General features: G+C 42.7%; 1 protein-coding gene and 1 long non-coding RNA gene across 5 annotated transcripts; one reads left to right on the plus strand and one right to left on the minus strand.

Moving 5' to 3' along the window:
• The first annotated feature begins 1,332 nt into the window (after window positions 1-1,332).
• On the plus strand, window positions 1,333-20,239 carry CEP95 (centrosomal protein 95). 4 transcript variants are annotated; one of them, XM_074554893.1, is made up of 22 exons: window positions 1,334-1,813; window positions 3,039-3,167; window positions 4,133-4,240; window positions 5,111-5,221; window positions 5,965-6,073; window positions 7,034-7,143; window positions 7,903-8,010; window positions 8,480-8,661; window positions 9,094-9,163; window positions 9,774-9,865; window positions 10,932-11,050; window positions 11,357-11,477; window positions 11,651-11,765; window positions 12,536-12,699; window positions 12,980-13,072; window positions 13,463-13,613; window positions 14,706-14,866; window positions 15,287-15,361; window positions 16,195-16,347; window positions 17,330-17,476; window positions 17,564-17,635; window positions 17,708-20,239. In XM_074554893.1, the coding sequence occupies exons 1-22, from the start codon at window positions 1,759-1,761 to the stop codon at window positions 17,882-17,884; spliced, it is 2,622 nt and encodes an 873-aa protein (XP_074410994.1). In that variant the 5' UTR covers window positions 1,334-1,758; the 3' UTR covers window positions 17,885-20,239. The 4 variants fall into 4 exon arrangements, with proteins under 4 accessions (XP_074410997.1, XP_074410994.1, XP_074410996.1 ...); XM_074554895.1 differs by having other exon boundaries at window positions 11,360-11,477; XM_074554894.1 differs by having other exon boundaries at window positions 7,906-8,010.
• LOC141731192 (uncharacterized) lies at window positions 8,901-14,706 on the minus strand. Its single transcript, XR_012583157.1, has 2 exons — window positions 14,137-14,706; window positions 8,901-13,457 (listed from the first exon to the last, which is right to left on the minus strand). It is a non-coding gene; the product is annotated as an uncharacterized LOC141731192 (long non-coding RNA).
• Window positions 20,240-20,536: the final 297 nt, after the last annotated feature.

A 20,536-nucleotide genomic window follows, 5' to 3' on the forward strand; every position in this document is an offset into this window, starting at 1 on the left:
GGTTGGCAAAGACTAGAGGTCTGCATGATATTGTCCTCAAAAGTAACACCTAAGTCAGGCTTATTTTGTTTATGAATAGCCACAGCTGTTCGACCCTCAGCAATTTGGAATTCCACCTTGCTCAACCATTTTTGTTGTAATTAATTTTTTATTTCAATAGCACTCCAACTTGACTGGTTTTCTTAACACTATCCCAGCAAATTTCTAGTAGAGGAATCTCCCCAGATTTTTTTCAGTATAGCGTTACTTATTTAATATGGCTTGTGAAAGATTTTTGCCCCCAAACACCCCTATAAACACTCTCCACCCTCTGACCCTACTGGCTTCCTGTTCCTGATAAGTCTGAAAAAGATTTTTGCAAAGGCTGTAAAAATAAATTTTCTTGTTCTATTGCATTTATCTTAACACAGATTAATTTGATTGTGTTTGTGTATAACTTTGTGTCTCCTGTTACTGTGCTGTTTAATCTTTCCAAGGTTTTAATGAACTGAAAAGACTAAACAAAAATACAGCCCCTGCCTTGTCTACACGCAGTTAAGTCTGCAAGGAACTCCTTTCAATTTCCTTTGTAAAAAAACTTCCTCATTTTTCTGTTCCACCCTCCTAAGTTAAACATCATTGATTTTCCCGTGTTCTCTTAATTATAGCCAACACATGGAAACAAATCAACACAGCTTTGCGGAGCTGTGTATGTAGCAAACTGAAATCCGTGTTTAGTTTAGTTTCGATAGCACTGATCTGTGTTTGCTTACACACAACAAAAGCTCTTTTGTGTTCTTGAGGTGCTGTGTGCACTTGGATTTGGATCTACAAATGACGCCCGTGCCCTGCTGGAGCTCACAGCACTGAGGTTTAATTGCTGGGTAAAATTGGAACCTCACCTGCTTTTGTTGTGCTCAAGGAGTTTCATGACAAAGGGCACCATTTTTGCTTTCAACATGGAAAACCCAGAATTCCTAAGGAGCATGGAATTCTGTTACTCGGAAAGGAAATAACAGACTTTCACCGTGCAACCTGTCCAATAAACTGCATGCCAGCAGCTAATACAGTGACTTTCATTTATAGATGCTATTTTTAATACAGGTTTTAGCTCTCCTTTCATGCAGAAATGCCTTCGGATGACCCTGTCAAACCTGTATCGTGGCAATGAACACCAACCCGCGGTAATGGACATACCGGCCAGCCAACGTCCCGGGTCAACCTGCAAGGTCAAGCACTAGAACTTTCCCCCGCTCCACCCCCGCCCCCGGCCGGCGCTGTCCCCACCCGCGTTACCGAGGCAGCGCCACCCCCGCCTCCCGTTCAGGTGACCAAGGCGGAGCCTCACGGACAAACCCCCCCTCCCCCGCCGCCATTTTACGCTGCCAGCCGCGCTTGGCGGCCGGAACGCCCCGGTTCTGGCCTGTACTGCCCGGGAGGCTCGGCCCGCGGGGCCCTGCGCCGGTGGCGGCACCGGCCGGGCGGAACCGGAGCGCTCGGGCGGGGAACGGCGGGGCCGCACCGGGACCGCCCGCCACGTGACCGGGGGGCGGCGGGAATGGCCCATGACCGGGGCTGGGGCTCGGCTTTGGGGCACGGGCTCTTTGCTGCCCGCTCCCAGCCCAAACACAGGCCCGTTCCCAGTCCTGTTACAGAGGGGATCGGCCCCGCCCCGCTCCCGTCACACCGGCCATGACCGACAGCGCCGGACACCGCTGCGCACGCGGCCCCGCCCCTTCCGGCATCGCCTGCCCAATGAGCGCGCAGGCCGCCGTTTAAATGGCGGGGGCGGCCCCGAGCGTTGGTGCCGCCATGGGCAGCGCTGAGGGCGCAGGTAGGGCTGGGCCCGGGGGGCTCCGGGTGCGGCTCGCGGGGCCCGGCCCTGAGGGGTCCGTGCTGAGGTGGGGCCCAGCCCGCTCCCGGGGTTCCGGAGCAGCGGCCGGCCCGGCGCCCGCAGAGCCGGAGAGCTTCCTTCTCCCTCAGCACCCCTCCCCGCTGCTCGCGTCGCTGGCACAATTTTATTCGGCTCATTATTTATTAATTTATAAAGCTCATCCATGCAGCTCATGTTTATTCATTTATAAAGCTGTCGTTTTCTTGTGTTACGGCTTTTTAAGCTCTTTGCGGTAACCTCTCCCTTCCCCTCTTTTGTCTTTGTTCCTTTCCTAGCGACACTTTTAGCTTAATAAAGCTGCAGATAAACAGCAATTCAAGTGTTCCAAGACATCAGCCTGGAATGTAGGAGATGCTGCTTTAACCTTTCATGCATCTGAAACCTAAAGTGATACCTGGAACTGAAGGAGGAGTAGAGGGATGAAAAGTAACACTCCTGTGTACAGAAGGCTGAAAACTACAAATTAGTTTCTGTTGTAGTAATTCTGTACTTTTTCCTTCCAAAGGGGCCTTATGCCATCTCCCATAAATTATAGTTCTTAATGCTTGTTAGAATACGTGTCCTTCAAAGCACATGGATCTCAGGTCTCAAAGTTTGGGAACAATCACAATATTTATGATCTCACTGTGCTCAACAGAGCACTTGGTGGGACCACCTCTGTATTCTGCTAATACTTAATAATTAATTACAGTATCATTTACTTTTCATGTGGAGTTTTACATTGGCACTGATGATATTGCCTGAGCCTATTAGAGAACCTGGGTTTGTCAGAGAAGCTCATGTTTTCCAAAAAAGAACCTGTCATTTCTGATCATTGATAGATAGTGTACCAAAGCTTGGCTTGTTAGAGTCTTGAAGGTTTAGAGTTCCTGGCTATGTGCCCAGATTCAAATTTGTTTTTCATTACATAGAAAAAAAAATAACCTGCCTAGCCAAAAAATTAACCAGCCCAGCATGTGGTACTTAGGTGCTTTTCACCTCCCAAGTCCAGCTGGGCTATGATTGCACTTGAACAATGTTTAGTGTTTTGGATGGATGGGTCAGCCTGCTGTGCTTGACCACCTCTGGTGGAGTTAAAGACACAGTGGTTACCTTTCACTGTAAATAACCACATCTTTATGTCTGTGTCTTTCAGTTCTGACATTTATGTTTTTCTTCTGAACAGATTGGGTTGATGTTGCCAATGATCTTTGTAGGACCTGTCACATAAACCAGCACATAAAGCATCTCTCAGAATGTGGGGCTGACCTGTTTGTTTGTCTTTATGAGTCAATCTTAGGAGAAAAGGTACCAGGTAGGTATGATAACTGCTAAATCTGTTTTTTATTTTTGTCTCTGTGTAGTTAAATAAAATTTAAACTTGTAGTACTTCCTACAGATGTAGGGATTTAAAGTATTTGCATCCTTCCAAAGACAAAAATAGAAGATTGTAATTCTTTAAGAAGATTTAAGTGGTATTGGCCAGTTTTATTTTAACTTTGGCCTGCTATGAATGGCAGCTATGAGGATAGCCACAACAAAACTACTGTAAATGAGGCCTTGAAAGCTGTCTGTGGGCCTGGTACTTTTGAAGGGTGTGAACTGGCTTATTTTATCTTACAGTAGGGTTAACACTGAAGTCTGCTCTCATAAAATGCTTGATACTTAGAGTCTGTAAAGCTGAGCTGTGATTTAACCCTGCTTTAACCCAGCTCCACTGGGCTGCAGTGACAGCCACTAAGCAAAGGCTGTACAATTATGCATTTGCTTTGTTTATAAGCTGTTATGTGTAGGAAGTGTCAGACTACTGATTGCAGAAGGTTTTAAGAGCACTGAGGTAAGTGGCACCTATTGAAGGTAGAAGTCTTGTTAAATGTAAGCACAGAACTAAAAATAATGTTGTTCCCAATTAAGCAGAGTGCATTGCAGTGCAATCAGTGTGTGACAGGGAAAGAAGAAGCCCTAACACAAACTGCAGTTCCAGTTTGATGGTCTGAACTAGGTGTGTGTGCTGGGAGTGGAGGAGAAATGCTTCAGTGATCTGTGCTTGAATTTAATCCTGATAAAACCTCACGTCTCCCAAGGGGTGTTACAAGTTTGTGCTCAGTATTTATAAAAGGTTTTCTAGGACCATATATAATACTTGGGCTTTTCATCAAGCACACAAGGTACTGAAAAAATACTAGCTTGTAGCCAGAAATTAAAGTAGTTTCATTGTTAAGGTACTTGCAACAAGCTATCCATTTAAATAGTCTAAAATCTATTCTTTATTTTAAATAGATTTCATTGCTACTCCCAGAAGCCAAGAGGATGATGCACATAATGTGCAAGCAGTAATAGATTCCCTGGCATTGGATTATTTGCAGGTCAGCTTATCTCACATCACAGGTAAGTACTTGGTTTAAGGAGACAAATGCAGTTGAATATTTGTGTGGTTTGATTTGAACTCTTTAAGAACCAGGTGTTACACAGCTTGCTCTCAGACTTGCATGGAATCTCTTGTTATGGTATGGATGTCACCAGAACACTGACCCACTGCCTTGGCCATCAGGTTATACATTGAAACAGCAAGCAGAGAATAAATAAGAGTAAGAAATGTTAGAGTTAACATCCAGCCCTGCTTCATCTGACTGCCACAGTGTTACCTGAAATCTGCTGCTGGCTCAGGCTTGGACACTGTGCATCATAATGTACACTTGGATACTGGTTTTTAAGACATGACCCTGGAGTTTCAAACTTGTTCATATATTTTTAAGAGTTGGGGAGTAAAGACTTGAACTGTGTTTTTTATCTGTACATAGATTATGGCTTTCCCTGAGTATTCCTGAGTATGTTCTCACACAGCAAAGAATGAAAACTGCTTGATAAGAAGGATCTGACTTGGTGCCTGTAATACAGTGGCTGGTGTTTGCAAAATCCTGCTGCCACTCCACAGACTGCTTCATGCTATAGTTTTATGTATTAGAAAAATATTAAATACCAATTGTCCTTGAAAATATCTCAGAATATTTATTTTGTGAGTGTGTCAGCAGTTACTGCATCAATAAACTTACTAAAACTGAAAATATGCCAATTTAGAACACTTAAAATATAGTTTAAGCTTACCTACATAGTCATAAATAAGTGACCTTAAGGTGTTTTCTGAGCTGACACCTTTACAAGAATTTCCAAGCACTCTTCTACAGAAAATTCCTACTTTTGAGACTATTTCTTCTGTGAAGTACTAATTATTAATATGTGTCATTGCCTTCTCTTAAGGTGAGAACATTGTGAAAGGAGACAGGGAATCTATCAAAAACCTCCTGGAAATATTTGATGGTTTGTTGGAGTATCTTAGAGAAGTCAGTGAAACATCTTCTCAGACTGGAGGTGAGATGTAAACCCAAAGTGTTTCCAATGTAGCAAAGATTTATTTGGGTTTGTAACTTACAACCTTGACAATGGAGAGAAGAGAAAGACAAAACTGACCTTAGGGGAGGAAAACTTTCAGGGGTGAAGCTGAATATTTGCATTCCTCATTTTCATAAACAATAATAAAATAGATGTTTTTTCCCCAAACTTACATAATATTTCTGAGAAACCTACTCTAGACAATTCATCCTTGGTTAGTTGCTTTTCAACCTATAAGTAGATGATTGAGGATTAGGATTCAGGGAGGGAAATGTTGGCTTTAATTGGAAGAATGAGCAAATATCCCTTCTATTTACCAGGGGAGAAGGGGGACAGCAGCCTTTCCAGGAAGAGGGTCCTGGGATAGGCCCATAGCAGGGGTTGTTTGAGGAAAATTCCCTCACACTGCCACTCTTGTTACCCACTGGGGGTTAGTGGCTCAGATTTTCTAGCTGTAAATGCACAGTTTAATTCTTTTGAGGAAGAAGAAAGGTTTATTAATAACTGGAGCAAGGGGATATATGGCAAAATTTACCATAAAAGTTGCCCCACCTCCCTACCTTCCCCCTCTCTATGGGGAACATTACATGTCATCATTTTAGATTAAACTCTACAGTGTTGCTATTACACAAACACTGTTCTGATGATATTGGAAGTAGTACCTGTTAGTTGATAGGTGGAAGTACTTTTCCTGAAAATAATTACCTCTTGTTTATGAACAGCTGAGATAAATGTGCTGTCCAGTGATGAAATTCAAATTGCACCTCAAGAGCAGCTGGAAAGCACTGCTGATCAACTTACAGAACACACACTGCTCTCATCAGCTGAAAGGTAAGAACAGTTCTGAATATTTGCTTAAACATAGTGATTGACTGTTATATGTAGAGAAATTAGTAGGTTTTTTATAGTATAGACACCTACTGATTGCATATGCCAAAAGGAATGTGAGGTGACTCCTCTGATTGGGCTAAAATTGCATCTGGGCCTTCTTTTGCCCTTGAAGAGCTGCTGGTTTTGTTTCCCTTAAGTTTACTTTTTGTGTGGAATGAAACAACTTGAAAACTTTGATCAGTTTTAGATTGATTCATTCAGCTGAGTTCAGTGTGTGGTTGTGACTCCTGCTCTGGTTTTAGGCAGAGTTTATGTGGCTCCTGCTCTGGTTTTAAGCTCAGTTTACCTTGTGGCTCATGCTCTAGTTTTAAGCAGAGTTTATGGTTGTGGCTCCTGCTCTGGTTTTAAGCTGAGTTTATGTTGCTCCTGCTCTGGTTTTAAGCTGAGTTTATGGTTGTGGCTCCTGCTCTGGGTTTAAGCTGAGTTTATGTGACTCCTGCTCTGGTTTTAAGCTGAGTTTATGGTTGTGGCTCCTGCTCTGGTTTTAAGCTGAGTTTGTGGCTCCTGCTCTGGTTTTAAGCTGAGTTTATGGTTGTGGCTCCTGCTCTGGTTTTAAGCTGAGTTTATGTGGCTCCTGCTCTGGTTTTAAGCTGAGTTTATGTGGCTCCTGCTCTGGTTTTAAGCTGAGTTTATGTGGCTCCTGCTCTGGTTTTAATCTGAGTTTGTGGCTCCTGCTCTGGTTTTAAGCTGAGTTTGTGGCTCCTGCTCTGGTTTTAAGCTGAGTTTATGGTTGTGGCTCCTGCTCTGGTTTTAAGCTGAGTTTATGGTTGTGGCTCCTGCTCTGGTTTGCTGGGTGGCAGCAGGGCTGGTCCTGCTCAGCTCCTCGGCAGCTCCCTCTCGTGGGCTGCACGGGCAGAGGCTGAGAGAGGAAATATTTGATGGCTTTATGTTCCCCCCTAGGTCCCAGTCAGAATATTTCATTCTAACTTGTGATACAGATGGCTCAGGATCTACCAGTGAATTAATTAAACTTGGAGATACTGCTTATTCGTTTTCCAAGAGAGGGGAAGGTGAGTTTGGGTGAGAAAAAATCTTTGACTCTTCTCTAGTAAGACTCCTAGGCTTTTTTTGGTTTCCTTTTAAAAAGTTACTTCTTTCAGATAAATACTGTTTTAAATCCTTGTTTTAAAACCCCCAGACAATCTACAATAAACAAATACATCTTGCTGAAGTTAAAATTTCTGGAAGTAAATATTCCAGGCATTATTTTTCCTGACTCCTGCACGATTTTATTTGGATAAAGGTTTATTTTTTGAGTTCTAATTCAGTTCTTCAAAGGCATTTTATTTTGTTCAATAGAATAGGAGAATTCTGAAGACTTTGTTTCATTTGTTGCAGTGTAACATGTATTATTTAAGACTAAAAAATTACTAAGTTCATTCTTAAAGAAGATTTCTCAGGAGTGTGGGCCCCTTCAGAACTTAATGGATCGCTCTAAAAGGAGTAGTGTACAAATGACTTAAATTGAGCTCATTCTTATTTCATCTTTTTTATAAGAACATTCCAATTCTTCCTGTTCTTATTGATGATTCATCTCCTCAAGTAGAGGCATAAAGAAATATTATGAATTGTGAACATTTCATTGACTGGAGTTACAAATAAGAATTTAACAGACCTATTTTGAGCTTATTATGGATTGCTGACACCAAGCAATGAGCAGACATTAAAATTGTCCATCTCAACAGTTCACAGCAAGATGCTTTATAGATCTTAATTTAATTTTTTTAAGCATCCACTTCTAGAATTTCAGATGCCTGTGCTCTGTCTAGCAGGAAAGGACACGGAGGCAGAAGAATCTGAAAGCACAGAGGCTCTTATAGCATTGCCCAGACAGTTCTCAGAAAGTGAAAGGGGGACTGAAAACCAAAGGGAAGATGGTGAGTATTGATTCTTCTGACAGCTCATCCACCTGATTCTGATTTAGGGGTGTAGGGAACGAGGGTAGTGTGGAGGAGAGCTTTAGTTGTGAATGGAAGCACTTTAGTCACGTTTTAAAATAAATTCTTTCAGAAAAGCAATGTTTCAGTCTCTCAGAGTGGGCAGACTTCCATTATCTGGGGTATTTCTGCTTAGCTAGGATTTGGCTTCAGCCAGGCTGTTTTTAATTTGTATTGTGGTTTGTATTCTTTTCTTTTCTGGTTCAAAACACTAAAAAGTCTTTGTGGAAGATCTTCACATCCAAAATAATTTTCTCAAGGCTGAAAAATGTTACAGCACTGTCCTGTGCAATCCCACAAAGGTGCAGCTCACATTTGCTATGGAGACACTTCCTTTTGTTATGTACAATGCACAAAACTGCTCTGCTTTCCCCTATAACACTGCAATTCCTTGTGTTTGCCTCTTCAGGAGGGCTGGAGGCTGTTCCTGAGCCTCCCCAGGGCAGTTTGGGTGTCAGTGCCACCAAACTGGGGGAGCCCATCCAGCCGGCGATCCCTCTGCTGCCGCCGTTCCAGCCCTCACATCCGGCCTGGAGAGATCCCCACAGAGCAGCAGCCCTGCCTGGCACAGGGGCACTGAACGCTCCTGCTGTAAGGAAAAACCTTCCCTTTGATGATTGCATGTTCTCTGAGCAACCAATACTGCTTTCATTTGAAAACCTCCTCCTGTACTTGCAGAATGGGAGTAGATGCTCCCTGAAGAACACTTCTGAATGTGTCAGTGTTTATTTCAGTTGCAGGAATTTTGGGTTGTAGATTCATTCTTCACTAAGTGTCCAGAGAGGAATTTAGTTTGAGGGATGTGTTTATTTTATACATATATACATATATATATACATATACAAATTTATATATATATACATACACATCTCCACAGCCAGTACAGTAAACAAAATAATTATAGTGATTTTTATCTATCTATAAATTCAGCATTGATTTCCATTTGCAGACAGACCTAATGTATGAGCTTCCTGTCACCACTCTCCTGTGAATTTATAGAACACATCTTGCTTTTTGTTTCAGATTGAAAAGTCACTTACCCAAAAATTTCCTGATGTTTCTGATGGTCTTCCTCTATCCAGAAAAATCCCTGGTGAGAGAAAATTGCATCCTCTAGGGTAACTCTTAAGTGTTATAATGTTGCATTTATTTTTACTGGCACCACAAAAAACATTGTTTTGAATCTGCTAGTGCATTTTTTTTAAATTCTGCCACAAGTTCATATTTCTATCTCTGCTTTACAGAGAAACAAAAATAGGTTACTTTTAATCTGTTCCCTCTACTGGAAAAAAGTAATCCATGTCCCCAGTTCAACTCCTTTCTTAGTTAATCCCGTTAAGATGGGTCTGTGCCACAGAAACCTCTTCCAGCAGATAAGTCCCATGGCTGAGCTTATTCTGAGCAGAGAAACATGGACCAGACAAGCCAGTTTCAATTCTAAGAAAAAGCCATTAACTGCTATTGTAAAAAAGGTTTAGAAGCTATTTTTTTTTTCAGTACTCATTTTCTCTGTTGCCTTGGAAACACTGCTTACCTTTTTTAGTTTCCATAGCATTCCCATGACACTGAACATTGAAGACTGGGGAAATTACCAAAATGAATGTCACAACTGGGTAACCACAGTTGCTTTGTCATTCTATCTCTGAATAATTTGAATCCACAAGCCCTGGCTCACATCTTTCTTTCCTTGTTGCCCACATTAGGAGGCACAGTGCCATTAACTCACCCTTGCCTGTCATCTGCTTCTGCACTGGGAGAAATGCTGGGAGGTGATGCCAAGGACAATGTGACAAAGGTACATCTTAATTTTTGCAATTTCAATCAGTAGTTTTTGATTTCTGCTTAATTTCTCTGTTATCTTGTGGCACTTCTGGGCTTATTTCACACCTGCTTTAGGCTTTCTTTCCCCAATATACAGTCAGTGATGCAGTGTTGTTAGACTGTGATTATGTGCAGTCTGTGAGTCATGTCAGTTCTTCCTGGAGCTGTTTGCTCCAGAATGTACAGAGCCAGCACCCACAGAGTTCTGTTTACCACAACCAACCAGTTACTGGCTAACTTGCTTTTGAATCAAAAATGTACAAAGCACAGGAGTACAGTCATGTCCTTTCTCTGAAGTATATCAGCATTCTAAATTAGTAAGAATTTTGGGGATTTTGGCAAATAAAACTTAGATTTACTCATTTTTAAAGATCCATGAACTGCTTATTATATTATCCCCTTTTATTTTCTTGCATTGTCCTTTGCTTATCAAAAACTGAATAATGCAAAACCCACAGACTGATCACCAATCTGGGCCTGTAGAAATGTGTCTGTAAAGGAAGTTTCTTTCTCTGGAAACACAATTTTGCCTTCTGCAGCCACAAGAGGTACTCACAGACTTTGCTTGTCCCAGTAGTTTAAACAGCTTTTACTTGCACATTGTCTCTGGAACTCATTTTCCATTGGTGCATTTCCCAGGATGGCCATGCCAAGCCCCAGTTCCTCCAGTTTGCATGGAGAAGTTAGCAGGCAGAACTGAACCAGTGCAGCTGAATGGCACAGGAACAGGAGCTGAACTGCAGCTCAGTCTGTACTAAGGGAAATTCAGTTTATTTCCATCAGTCCCAGGCTGATGAAGTGGAGATACCCATTACCTTAACCTAACCCTGGTCTGCTTCCATGGTTTAGCTGTGAGCTGATCTTCCATATTTTGCTAGTCCATTCCTTTAAACATTCATTCTCCAATGCACACTATCTGCAGTCAGGAGCCTGGAAATAGAAATATTTTTATATATCTATACTCACAGGATTTGGGATGGTTCTGTTACAGCATCTCTACTCACAGGATTTATAAAACCTTCCTTTACTCATTTTCCTAGGTGCCTCTGGTATCTGAGTCTTCAATATCTGCCTCTTCTGAGGAAAAGCTCTCACAAGTGACTGAACAAGTAACACAAACCCCAAGACCTGAGTCTCAGCACTGGCCTAGAACAACAAGGTAAATTCAGATTTTTGGTACTGAACCACTTTGGAACTTTGATTTCCATGACCAGCCAGCCCCCTCCTCCCTTTTCAAATGAGATCTCTCTTTCCTTGGCTGTGTGACAGTGAAAGAATAATTCTCACAGAAAGATTTCCTGTTTCTCCTGACATATACTCATTTTGTTAAATATGTTATAGGCATTTATAGATTCTGCTTTACTTAATCCTGTAAAAAACATGCAAAAGAGCTGGAATTGTGTGAGCTAATGCTCATTGTCAAGTTTTTAGAGCAGAAATGAAATCTGTCTGTTTTCTGCTTTAGCAGATATGAAAATTCCACCCCAGATTCAGTCGAAGATTCACTTTCCCACAGAACAGCCAAGGAGCAGGAGTTCCATGAAGCATCAGAAAATCTGTCTCGCAGGCTGAGGGAACTGGATTTGGTAAGTGCAGTCTCCTCTTTGTTCAGCTGAGCCATGCAGCTTTGGTGATGCCAGTGGAGAGAATTCAGAATATCAGTGCAGTGTGGATGGAAAGGAAATCTGCAGCTAACACCTGCCTTTAGTTCATTCAGCTCTAGAACTGTCTATTGAACAAAAACCCCTCTGTCCCTCAGATGTTGAAGAGAGCTTTGGGTGAGCCCACAGGAGGAGGGGAGCTGCCAGAGGAGGACAGCCTGTCCCACCACAGTGACAGTGCCATGGACTATGGCCCAAGGACAGCTGGGAGAGGTGACAGCCCTTGTGCCAGTCTTGGGATGGAAACAAACATAAATGAAAGCTGCTACACTGTGTTGGAGATTTTTTCAGAGATGGCTTAGAAAGCAGCTGTGAGGAGCAGATTCTCACAGCCTGCTTCTGTGAACAGCAGAGGTTCTCAGGTTATTTTTAACTACAGGTAAAAGTGACCAACATGAAGGCCTTGAGAGCCTTGCACATCAGAGTTCTCAGGCAGCTTTCTCATAACAAGTGGATGTTCTATCTTTGGCTGTTTTGGGAAAGCAAGAATAATTTTGAGAACCCAAATCTTGGTATTGGAAACATAGGAGGAGTTGGTGTGTTATCTCTGACCTATTGTGAGCTCAGATTTTGCAATATGCATGAAGTGAATTAACACTGTTATAAAAAGTGCCTGATTGATCAATAAAGTGGAGTCGATGCTGACCAATGCAAGGTGGGTCGTCCCCCTCCAACTTCAATAACACTGAATTACAGTTAGTTCCTGAGTTTTGTATTGCTAGCTCATTTCTATTTTATTTCTATTGCTAGTTCATTTCTTTGATCCAAACCTGAGCTGCAGTAACAGAATTGCAACGAGTTTGTGTTTAACTTAAAAAAATGGTAAAAAAATACAGGTGAAACACAGCTGCAGTAAGAAATGTATGGCAGGTGGGGGGAGAGGCAGAACACAAGCTCACAGGACGTGGTTCTGAAATGAGGGTCTCACAATTCACTGGGGTTTTAATCTCAAATTTGACTCAGTGAATGCTCCTTCCCTGCAGACACACCACGCCCAAGGTACCCAGGCAGGCCAAGGTCCCTCTCCCCAGCCTCTCCCTTGTCTCAGCACCAGGAACAGAAACAGAGGGGCAGAGGGACAGGCCAGATAAAGACAATCCTCAGCCACCTGCAGCAGGAAAGGGATGAAAGAACAAGAAAAGCCAAGGTAATTTTTATTTTTGGACTGGACCTTGTGGTAGTTCTTACCAACAGTTATAATAAACCCACAAAACCAGAACTTTTATGTAATGGGAGCATCTGGTCTCCTCTAGCAATCATATGCTGTTTGTCTGTAGCCTGCTGAGGAAGAGACTTAAACCCCAAATTTTGTAAAAAAGAATTTTAAGTGGAAGAAGCGACTTTGACCCATGCAGCAACCAAGTTAACAAGGTGGCTGTATGGACTGATTATTTCCTCTGACAAGTCCTTTTCTTTTTGTTTTCTAGCTGGTCACTAAAGCTTATGAAAATGAGCTGAGAGTTTTTGAAGCGAGGGAGAGGCAAAGAATTTCCAAGCTCAGAGAAGCTGCCAAGGAAGTGGTAAGTGATGCACACTTGGGATTGCTGGTTGTGTTTTGTTTGGTTGATTTTTTTCTTTTTAAATTTGTCTAGATGGTCTGTCCAGACACTTTAGGGAACAAAACCTCCTTGACTCCCAGTGTCATAGTTAGAACACTGTACAACTGAAGTAGTCACTTACCAGTGTTAAGTGCTGCAGAAGAGCTGAGGTTATGCAATGATGAGATTTATCCTTTATTTGAACCCTGACCTGCATTTTGTAAATTCTGGCCTTCTGGAGAATCCAATGCAAGATGTCCAAGTTCTCATTCTAAAGTCTGAAAGATGTTTAAGTTCTGATGGCCAAACTGTGTTCTGTCAGTGTTTCCCTTCTCATACCTGTTCTCCATCTGTTTTACATCTGCTCCTAAGGAACAAGAGTGCAAAGAAAATGTCTTTCAAGAACCTCCAAAAGTGTCTCAGCCAGTGAAAGTTTATTCTAGAAAAACCACACCTCAGTATCCCAAACACAGCCAGTGGATTCCAAAACGAGGGATCAGGAAGCCAAAGCAAGCAGCTCCAAGTAAGAACTGCAAAACTCTACTTGCTGGAAAACTGGCATCTTTTGAAAGCATGTGTTGAACTCCAGGAATAAAGGCACCAGTCCAACATATACCAGTCAGCTGGAGCATTTTCCCTTCTTCTGACCTCTATATGTCTGGATTTTTGTTAGGGAAGATAATGCTTTACATAAATGTAAACCATCAGTGCACAATCAACTTGTGACCCATTTACTACTTCCTTAAAATCCCTTGGATTATTTTCAGGGCTTTTTTCCATTGCTGCTGCTCCTGTGCTTATTCCACTGCAGTCTGAGCTCTCCTTTTGTTATTTTTCTGAGCATGTATCAGATTTTAAATTGGGCTGTGGCTGGAGCTGAGCCATGTTCAGGTCACTGAGCAGTTTCTGTCAGGGCCCTGCCTGTGTGGTGTTAATGCTGCCCCTGTGATGCTCCAGGAAAGCCAGGCTGCAAATCCCAGGCCCAGTTTTGGTTACCAGCACTGTGCATGCCTATGGATAAGATCACCAGATAATCTCCTACATACCTGAATGTTGCTCAGCTACACTGGTTATTTTTATTCCAGTTTTTGAAGGCCTTTGGTAAATCCCCTTTTGTTTCATCTCCCCATCATCTTTTCCTGCCAGAAAGATCAAAGATGTAATGGATGGGAATGAGGTGGTTGCAAACCAGTTTATTTTGCACCTGTTTACTTGACCTGGATCTGTCATTGCCAGGGCTGTGCTGGCTTTATTTTAAGTTGCTGCAACCAGAGAGAGAGAGAAAGCAATCACTGATTAGTGATGGTCACAACACGTGAAGAAAGAAGGGGATACCTGTCCTAGCTGGGTGTGGTGGGGTAGGGAAATGGCATCTGAGCTATCAAATCAATTCTTCAGAGAAAACAACAAAAGACTGAGATTGCTTTCTCTGCTGCTGTACTGGCAGGATGAGAAGTCCTGCTGGGTTTAGCTTGACATGGTATCAGCAGCATGGTGGTTTTATACAGTGTTCAGGGTAAAATATTTCTTGACTTACGCTGACATTGTCTGGATGAATTTACAACTAAATGTATTCTCCAGGAATTTATTGCTTACCTCTTTCTTTATCCTGCAGTGACAATAAGAGACAATGACCTCCTCCTGCAGCTCCTGGAGGAGTTTCCCCACCTGCACATTTCCTCCCACACTCTGGAGAAAATGTGGCACCAGCAGCTTGCACAGACTGAGCACCTCAAGGCACCCTCTGCCAGACCGAGACCAAAAGTGCAGACTGAAGTGAGTGTTGTCATTCTTACCTGCTGAATGCCAGCAGAGATGGCCTGACAGGGCTCCTGCACACCCACAGCAGTGTGGGAGGATGTTTTGGGAGTTTGGTTAAATAGGGAGGTACAGATTTACACACACAAGGTTCAACTTTTCATCAGCCACTAGAGTCCTGTGGTCCTTCTCTGATAATGGTTTCTTGAGTACTGCCTAGAGTTGCTATTTCTGCTTTAAAAGCATTTTGAGTTTTCACTGCTAGTTCTGAACAGTCTTTTAGTTTAAAAGTGAGTTATGAGATGCAAAAGTTGATTAACTTAGACAAGGTAACAACCCAAACCCCAAAACGTAGCAGAGGGCAATATTTAAACCTGCTCCATAGGACAGCTTGTCCTGCAGCATGATGCAAGTAATGAGCTTTTTTTAAACCTCCAGGTTGAACAAGCCTTGAAGAAACATGAGCTGCTTGCTGCAATTATCAAGAGAGATCAAGATCACAGCAAGAGACTGGTATGTTCTTTGAAGACTATTTGTTACATAATGCAGACATTTCACATGGAGCTAAAATGCATATTCCCACATCGTGCAAGTGGCTTTTTGTCTTGTGACAACTTTATGCTCTTTGAGTAGCTGTGGTCTCAAAATGCCACATAATCTGTTTGTTGTGCAGCTCCTGGGGTCATGGGAATGGAATATTATTATTATTACACTGTAGTGTTGCTCTAAAAGGCAAAAAAGTGCAAGGAGGACAAACTTGAGGTTGTGTTGCAGCTCCTGTGGCAGTGACACCACTTCACTACTCAGTGCTGACTAACTTCACACCTTAACTGCAGAGCTGGGCTGTGGAGCAGTGTCACAGACATTTCTTCATAGAAATCCTTTCTTTGGGATTTGTCCATCTTCTGGGAAGCAGAGCCCCAGAAAAAGAATGTAAACAAATTGTTATTGGCTGCTGTGAAATGTGGCAGGTGATCCTGTGATTGGCTCATCTTCCATGTGTGCCATTAAGGGCCAATCACAGGAGCAGCTCAGGGGAGATTCCATGAACACAGAACTTTGTTATTCATTCCTTCTATTCTGTTCTTAGCTTAGCAGTCTCTGCAAGCTCTCTCTTTATTCCTTTTAGTATAGTTATAGTGTATCATATATTATATATCAATAAATCCAGCCTTCTGATCAAGAAACAAGATTCTCATCCTTCTCTCACCACAGCGACCGCCTCAGGTCGCTGTAACAGAGCAGCTCCTCAGTGAAGGACCCTGATTAGCAGTGATGAACAAAGCTCTGCCTGCAGGGTGTCTGTGGGCAGTGGGGTGCTCTGACAGCTGCTGCTCTCCCTCTAGCACGAAATGAAGCAGCGCATCCAGCGGCAGAGGTGGGCTCAGAACAAGGTGACGGAGCGGCGGCAGCAGGCGGCGCGGGCCAGGAAATACTGCGAGGATTACCGGGTGCAGCTGCGGGCCAGGCTGCTGCGGGCCCGGGCACGCCACGAGAGGGTGAGCACTGAGCTCCAGGGCCCTGCACGGTGCAGTTCTGCCCTGAGGGTGAGGGTGAGGTCGGCTCGTTCAACGCTTCACCAAAGCACAGAGCCAGGATGAGGGGCTGAGCAGTCAAGGGCACAGAAATGGTTCCAGCTCTGGAAATGTGGATCCAGTGCAGGGCAAACCACCGTGAAACAAGAAAGGATGATTTATGGGGCTAAGGGGAGAGAAAGGGTGAAGTATCAGTGTGGAAAAACAGGGCTGGTAACATGAGAAATTGGGGAAATGAGTTTTCAGAAACAGTAGGATTAAGAAGTTGTTCCTACAGTCACCATCCAAGGAAAACAATCTAAATCTTCAGTTGAGAGAGCTGATCAAACAGGCAGCCTTGTTATTCAGTTGTGTTTGTAAAACAAAGTGGACTTTGTGACTGATATGATCTAATTAGGGCTGGACATCAGAGTGAGGGAAAGCAAAGAGTTATTACAACTCTGCAAGGACAGATACACAGTTGTCACCTTTCAAAATAAAAGATCAGAAGTTTAATGCATAATCCCCTGGTAAGGATTGGAGAACTGTTTGCCTGAAGCTGTGAGCTACAGCTGGTAAGAGTTCTTGTGGAGGAATGGAAAGGCTGAGTCCAGGCTGGATTTCCTGCTGCTGGAAACCTGGATGAAGGTCCTGAAGTCAGACTGCAGAGTACAGGGTGGGTTGTAAATCACAGTGCATGTTCAAAGGCCCTGGCTTGCACAGTTGGGTCATCTGACTAAACTGACATGAAAAATTATTTTATCTATCAAAATTTCAGCTAAATGAGGAATACAAATCCAGCTCAGCTGTATCTGCACCACCATTTCTAGGTACATAACTGTGCTTTTTCATGGGCTATCCTCATGTAAACACCATTCCATCAGGAGCTAAAGCAGCTGAGAAATGTAAATGTATACTTACAGGTTCCTGGGAAAGTTTCAGGTTTGCTTTTTTTAATTGCTGGCAGATATTTAAAAAGTTATTTGAAGAAGGCTTGGAAATTCAGAAGCAAAGACTGAGGGAGCTGAGGGTTTATGCCCGAGAGAAGCGCGATGAGCAATGGAGGGAGCACCAGGCTGAGCTGCAGTCCCTGGAGAACTACTACAGAGATCAGGTAAAGCTTCAGCTGCATCAGCCACATCATGTTTTTCCACTTAGAAGTCTTTCTTTAATTAGTTCAACTCACACATGTGTTGTTTAGTTCTCCATGCTAGCAGAAGCTCTATCTCAAGAATTCCAAGAAATCCAAACCAGAGAGAAGGCACAAGCACAAGTAAGTACTCCCAATTTTTTCCAATTGCCTTTTCTTTCTACCTGCTGTGGCTAATGTCAGTATTTTCTTTAGATGCTACAAAAATCAAAAAACGAAGTGAGATCAAAGATGGAGAAGGAAATACAGCAGCTGCAAGCTGCAATCATGCACAATGATGATGACACCTTTTTTCAGGAACTGGAGGCAGACAGACTGAGATCCAGGCTTCAGATGGCTTCCTTCCAGTACAGCCAAAGCCACTTCTTTTGACTTGGGTAAATGTCACTGCAGCCCTCCTGGCTAAGATGATCAGTCTTTGGGTGTGAGGCTGTTTTATTTCTCTAACATATCTGTTGTGTCATTCTGACCTGTCAGGAGTGGAGCTGCTGGGGTCTGGGATCTCCACAGCACTTTTATGATCACCAATAAAATTTCTGAACTGCTTTTTACCTTCCTGGCCAGGCTGGGGTGATGTTGGGCTCTACCAGAGGAAGCTGGGATGAAGTCAGAGTGCTTTAGTGAAGTTTTCCTGGTGGAACACTTGGAGGCTGAGGTTCCTCTGCATCTGTGCTGGGGCTGTTGCTGCTAAGCCAGCCTGATACCATTAGCCAGAAATCATGGATTGGAAAGCTCACAAAGCACAAGAAGATCTTTGAAAGAACATCAGAGGTTCAGGTTTCCTGTGAAAGGCCAAGTTAGAGAATTCCTGCAATAAACCTGACATAAGTAACTGGGAATTTAAATACATCAAGCAAGGGAGGATTCTTCCACTCCTGCTTCAGTTGTATTCACAGGGTTGGTGTTGCTGGCTTGGTAAAATACAAAGGCATAGAAAATACTCACAAATGCTCTGGGAAAAGGAATTTGAAACAGAAAACAATGCAAATTCTTCTAAAGCTGTGCATGATCAGCCCCTGCAGGAGGTGAACCCTGGGAAGGAGCTATGGCCAGCATTCCTGATCACTGGTGCAGCCTGGTTACTCCATCTTCACACTGACAGAACCAGAGTTAAAAAATTATTAAATATTTCACCAGTCAGCTTTGACCTTACTTCAGGCTGTAATTTGTGCTTCCAGGAGGGCAGGAGCTGCCAGCAGGCCCTGCACTGGTGTACATCTTGCAGAGCTATAAACAGTGCAGGGCCAGCAGGAAATCCAGGGCTCAGCAGCCAAACACTGGGGAGGTGCCAGCACAGAGGGATGAGGGCTTGAACTGAGAACAATTACATAAAACCAAGCTGATATTAATGAAGTTCATTACTGATATATCCTGTCTGACAAGAGTGCAACTCTAATTAGTTTTTCTTGCTAGTAGAATAATTCTTGCTTAAAATTGCTGTGAGAGAAGTGATACAGGAATGCTGGATTTGACTGCACTGTACATACAATATTCAAAGGTTGCCATGAGGGGGTGTCTCTGATGGAACTGACACCACAGAGCATTCACACTCATTCACTGAAAAAAGAGCTCAACAGGAAGAAAATCCCCCAACATCTGAAGGAGCTTCTTTTACAGATCAAACAAAGCAGCAGCTGTTACAGCATGAGACACCATTGCAAAAATGCAGACCCAAAACCAGAAAGACAAAACCCTGACCTATCCAAACCTTTTCAGGGAATTGCTGGAAGCCTGGCTAAGTTGAAGCCTTTAAGGGACAATATTTATCACCTAAGTTGATGAATTTTAGCAAGTCGTTACCGAATTTGCCTTGATTTCCCTGCAGGAGGATGGTGTAGCTTTGCTGAGGTTTGAGAGCAGGCTGTTCATGTGCTCTCAGTGCTGAGATTGAGCCCTTGGCAAGCCAAGGCAGTGCCTGAGCCAGAGCTGCTGTGTTTGAGCAGGACACTCAGCACATCCTCACTGCAGGTAACAGCACCTAGGACGGCACCAATTTCAAGGATTTTCTCCTGAAGCAAAGTCGAGTTACTTAAAAATGACATTGTTACATTTTAAAGATTTAATTAAGAAAAAACTTCAAACTTTTAAAACCATCGATGCTGTGACAGTGCAAACAGCATACAATTTATTGCTCAACTTCTGCATGGGTACATACATTAAGTACTTAAAAACCATTTTATACAGATTTTTTTTTTTGTTAAAGCTCATGTAACAGCTGGGTGAAAATACAATGATACCAATGCTAAAACACTCTGTAATAAATACAATGGAAATGATAAACTAAGAACTGTCAGTTTGTGGAGGAGTAATTACACTTGTATAAACTAATTACAACTACAGACAAAGAACTGAGGATGTGCAGAGCCAGGAACCTACTACATAGTGTAAAGTACAACAAATGGCACCTGTTAAGTGTGTGGTGCTGTTTAAAAAGATGCTACATCGAGCTGGAGGATGGTGCTGTGACAGGAGCAGAGCTTGAACTTCCACCAATGCAGCCTTTTAAACACACCAGGAGTTCAGTACACATGTAGTGTTGTGGAACAGGAATTTCAAAACAGCTTGTGTGCTCTGGACTTTAGTACAACACAAAAATTTGGTACAAATAAATCAGTTTAGGGAAACTGAACCTATGTGCAAAAAAAAAAAAAAAAATTAGAATACATACTGTACAAAGCACCATTACAAAACTCTTTACACCGAGAAATTAAATCCTCTGAAACTCAACTGTGAACTGTATATTTGAAATCTACAAAAGTCACTGTTCATAATTAAACATTCATAATGAAAAGCAACAGCATAAAACCATGATGTGACATCTCTCTAAAACAACCAAAGACTGGATAAAGTAAAACCCAGTAAGAGGGACACATTGAAATAAATATTCACATTAATCATGGGGTGAAAGTCCAAGGTTAAAATGCAATATTAGGCTTAGCACCTTTTTGAGGGGAAAGTAGCTGATGTGTTCTTGAAACAAAATTTTGGAAAGGAATCAACCCTTTACCACTTTCAGATAAACAT

The sequence above is a fragment of the Zonotrichia albicollis genome, chromosome 19 (assembly GCF_047830755.1).
Source record: "Zonotrichia albicollis isolate bZonAlb1 chromosome 19, bZonAlb1.hap1, whole genome shotgun sequence".
In the NCBI taxonomy this organism is placed as follows: Eukaryota; Metazoa; Chordata; class Aves; order Passeriformes; family Passerellidae; genus Zonotrichia; species Zonotrichia albicollis.

Coding starts and splice junctions, on each gene's coding strand:
- CEP95 (XM_074554893.1), top strand. CDS start 1,759: ATGGCGGGGGCGGCCCCGAGCGTTGGTGCCGCCATGGGCAGCGCTGAG. Junction 4,241..5,110: donor CAGCTTATCTCACATCACAG/GTAAGTACTTGG, acceptor CCTTCTCTTAAG/GTGAGAACATTGTGAAAGGA. Junction 11,051..11,356: donor CACTGGCCTAGAACAACAAG/GTAAATTCAGAT, acceptor TTTCTGCTTTAG/CAGATATGAAAATTCCACCC.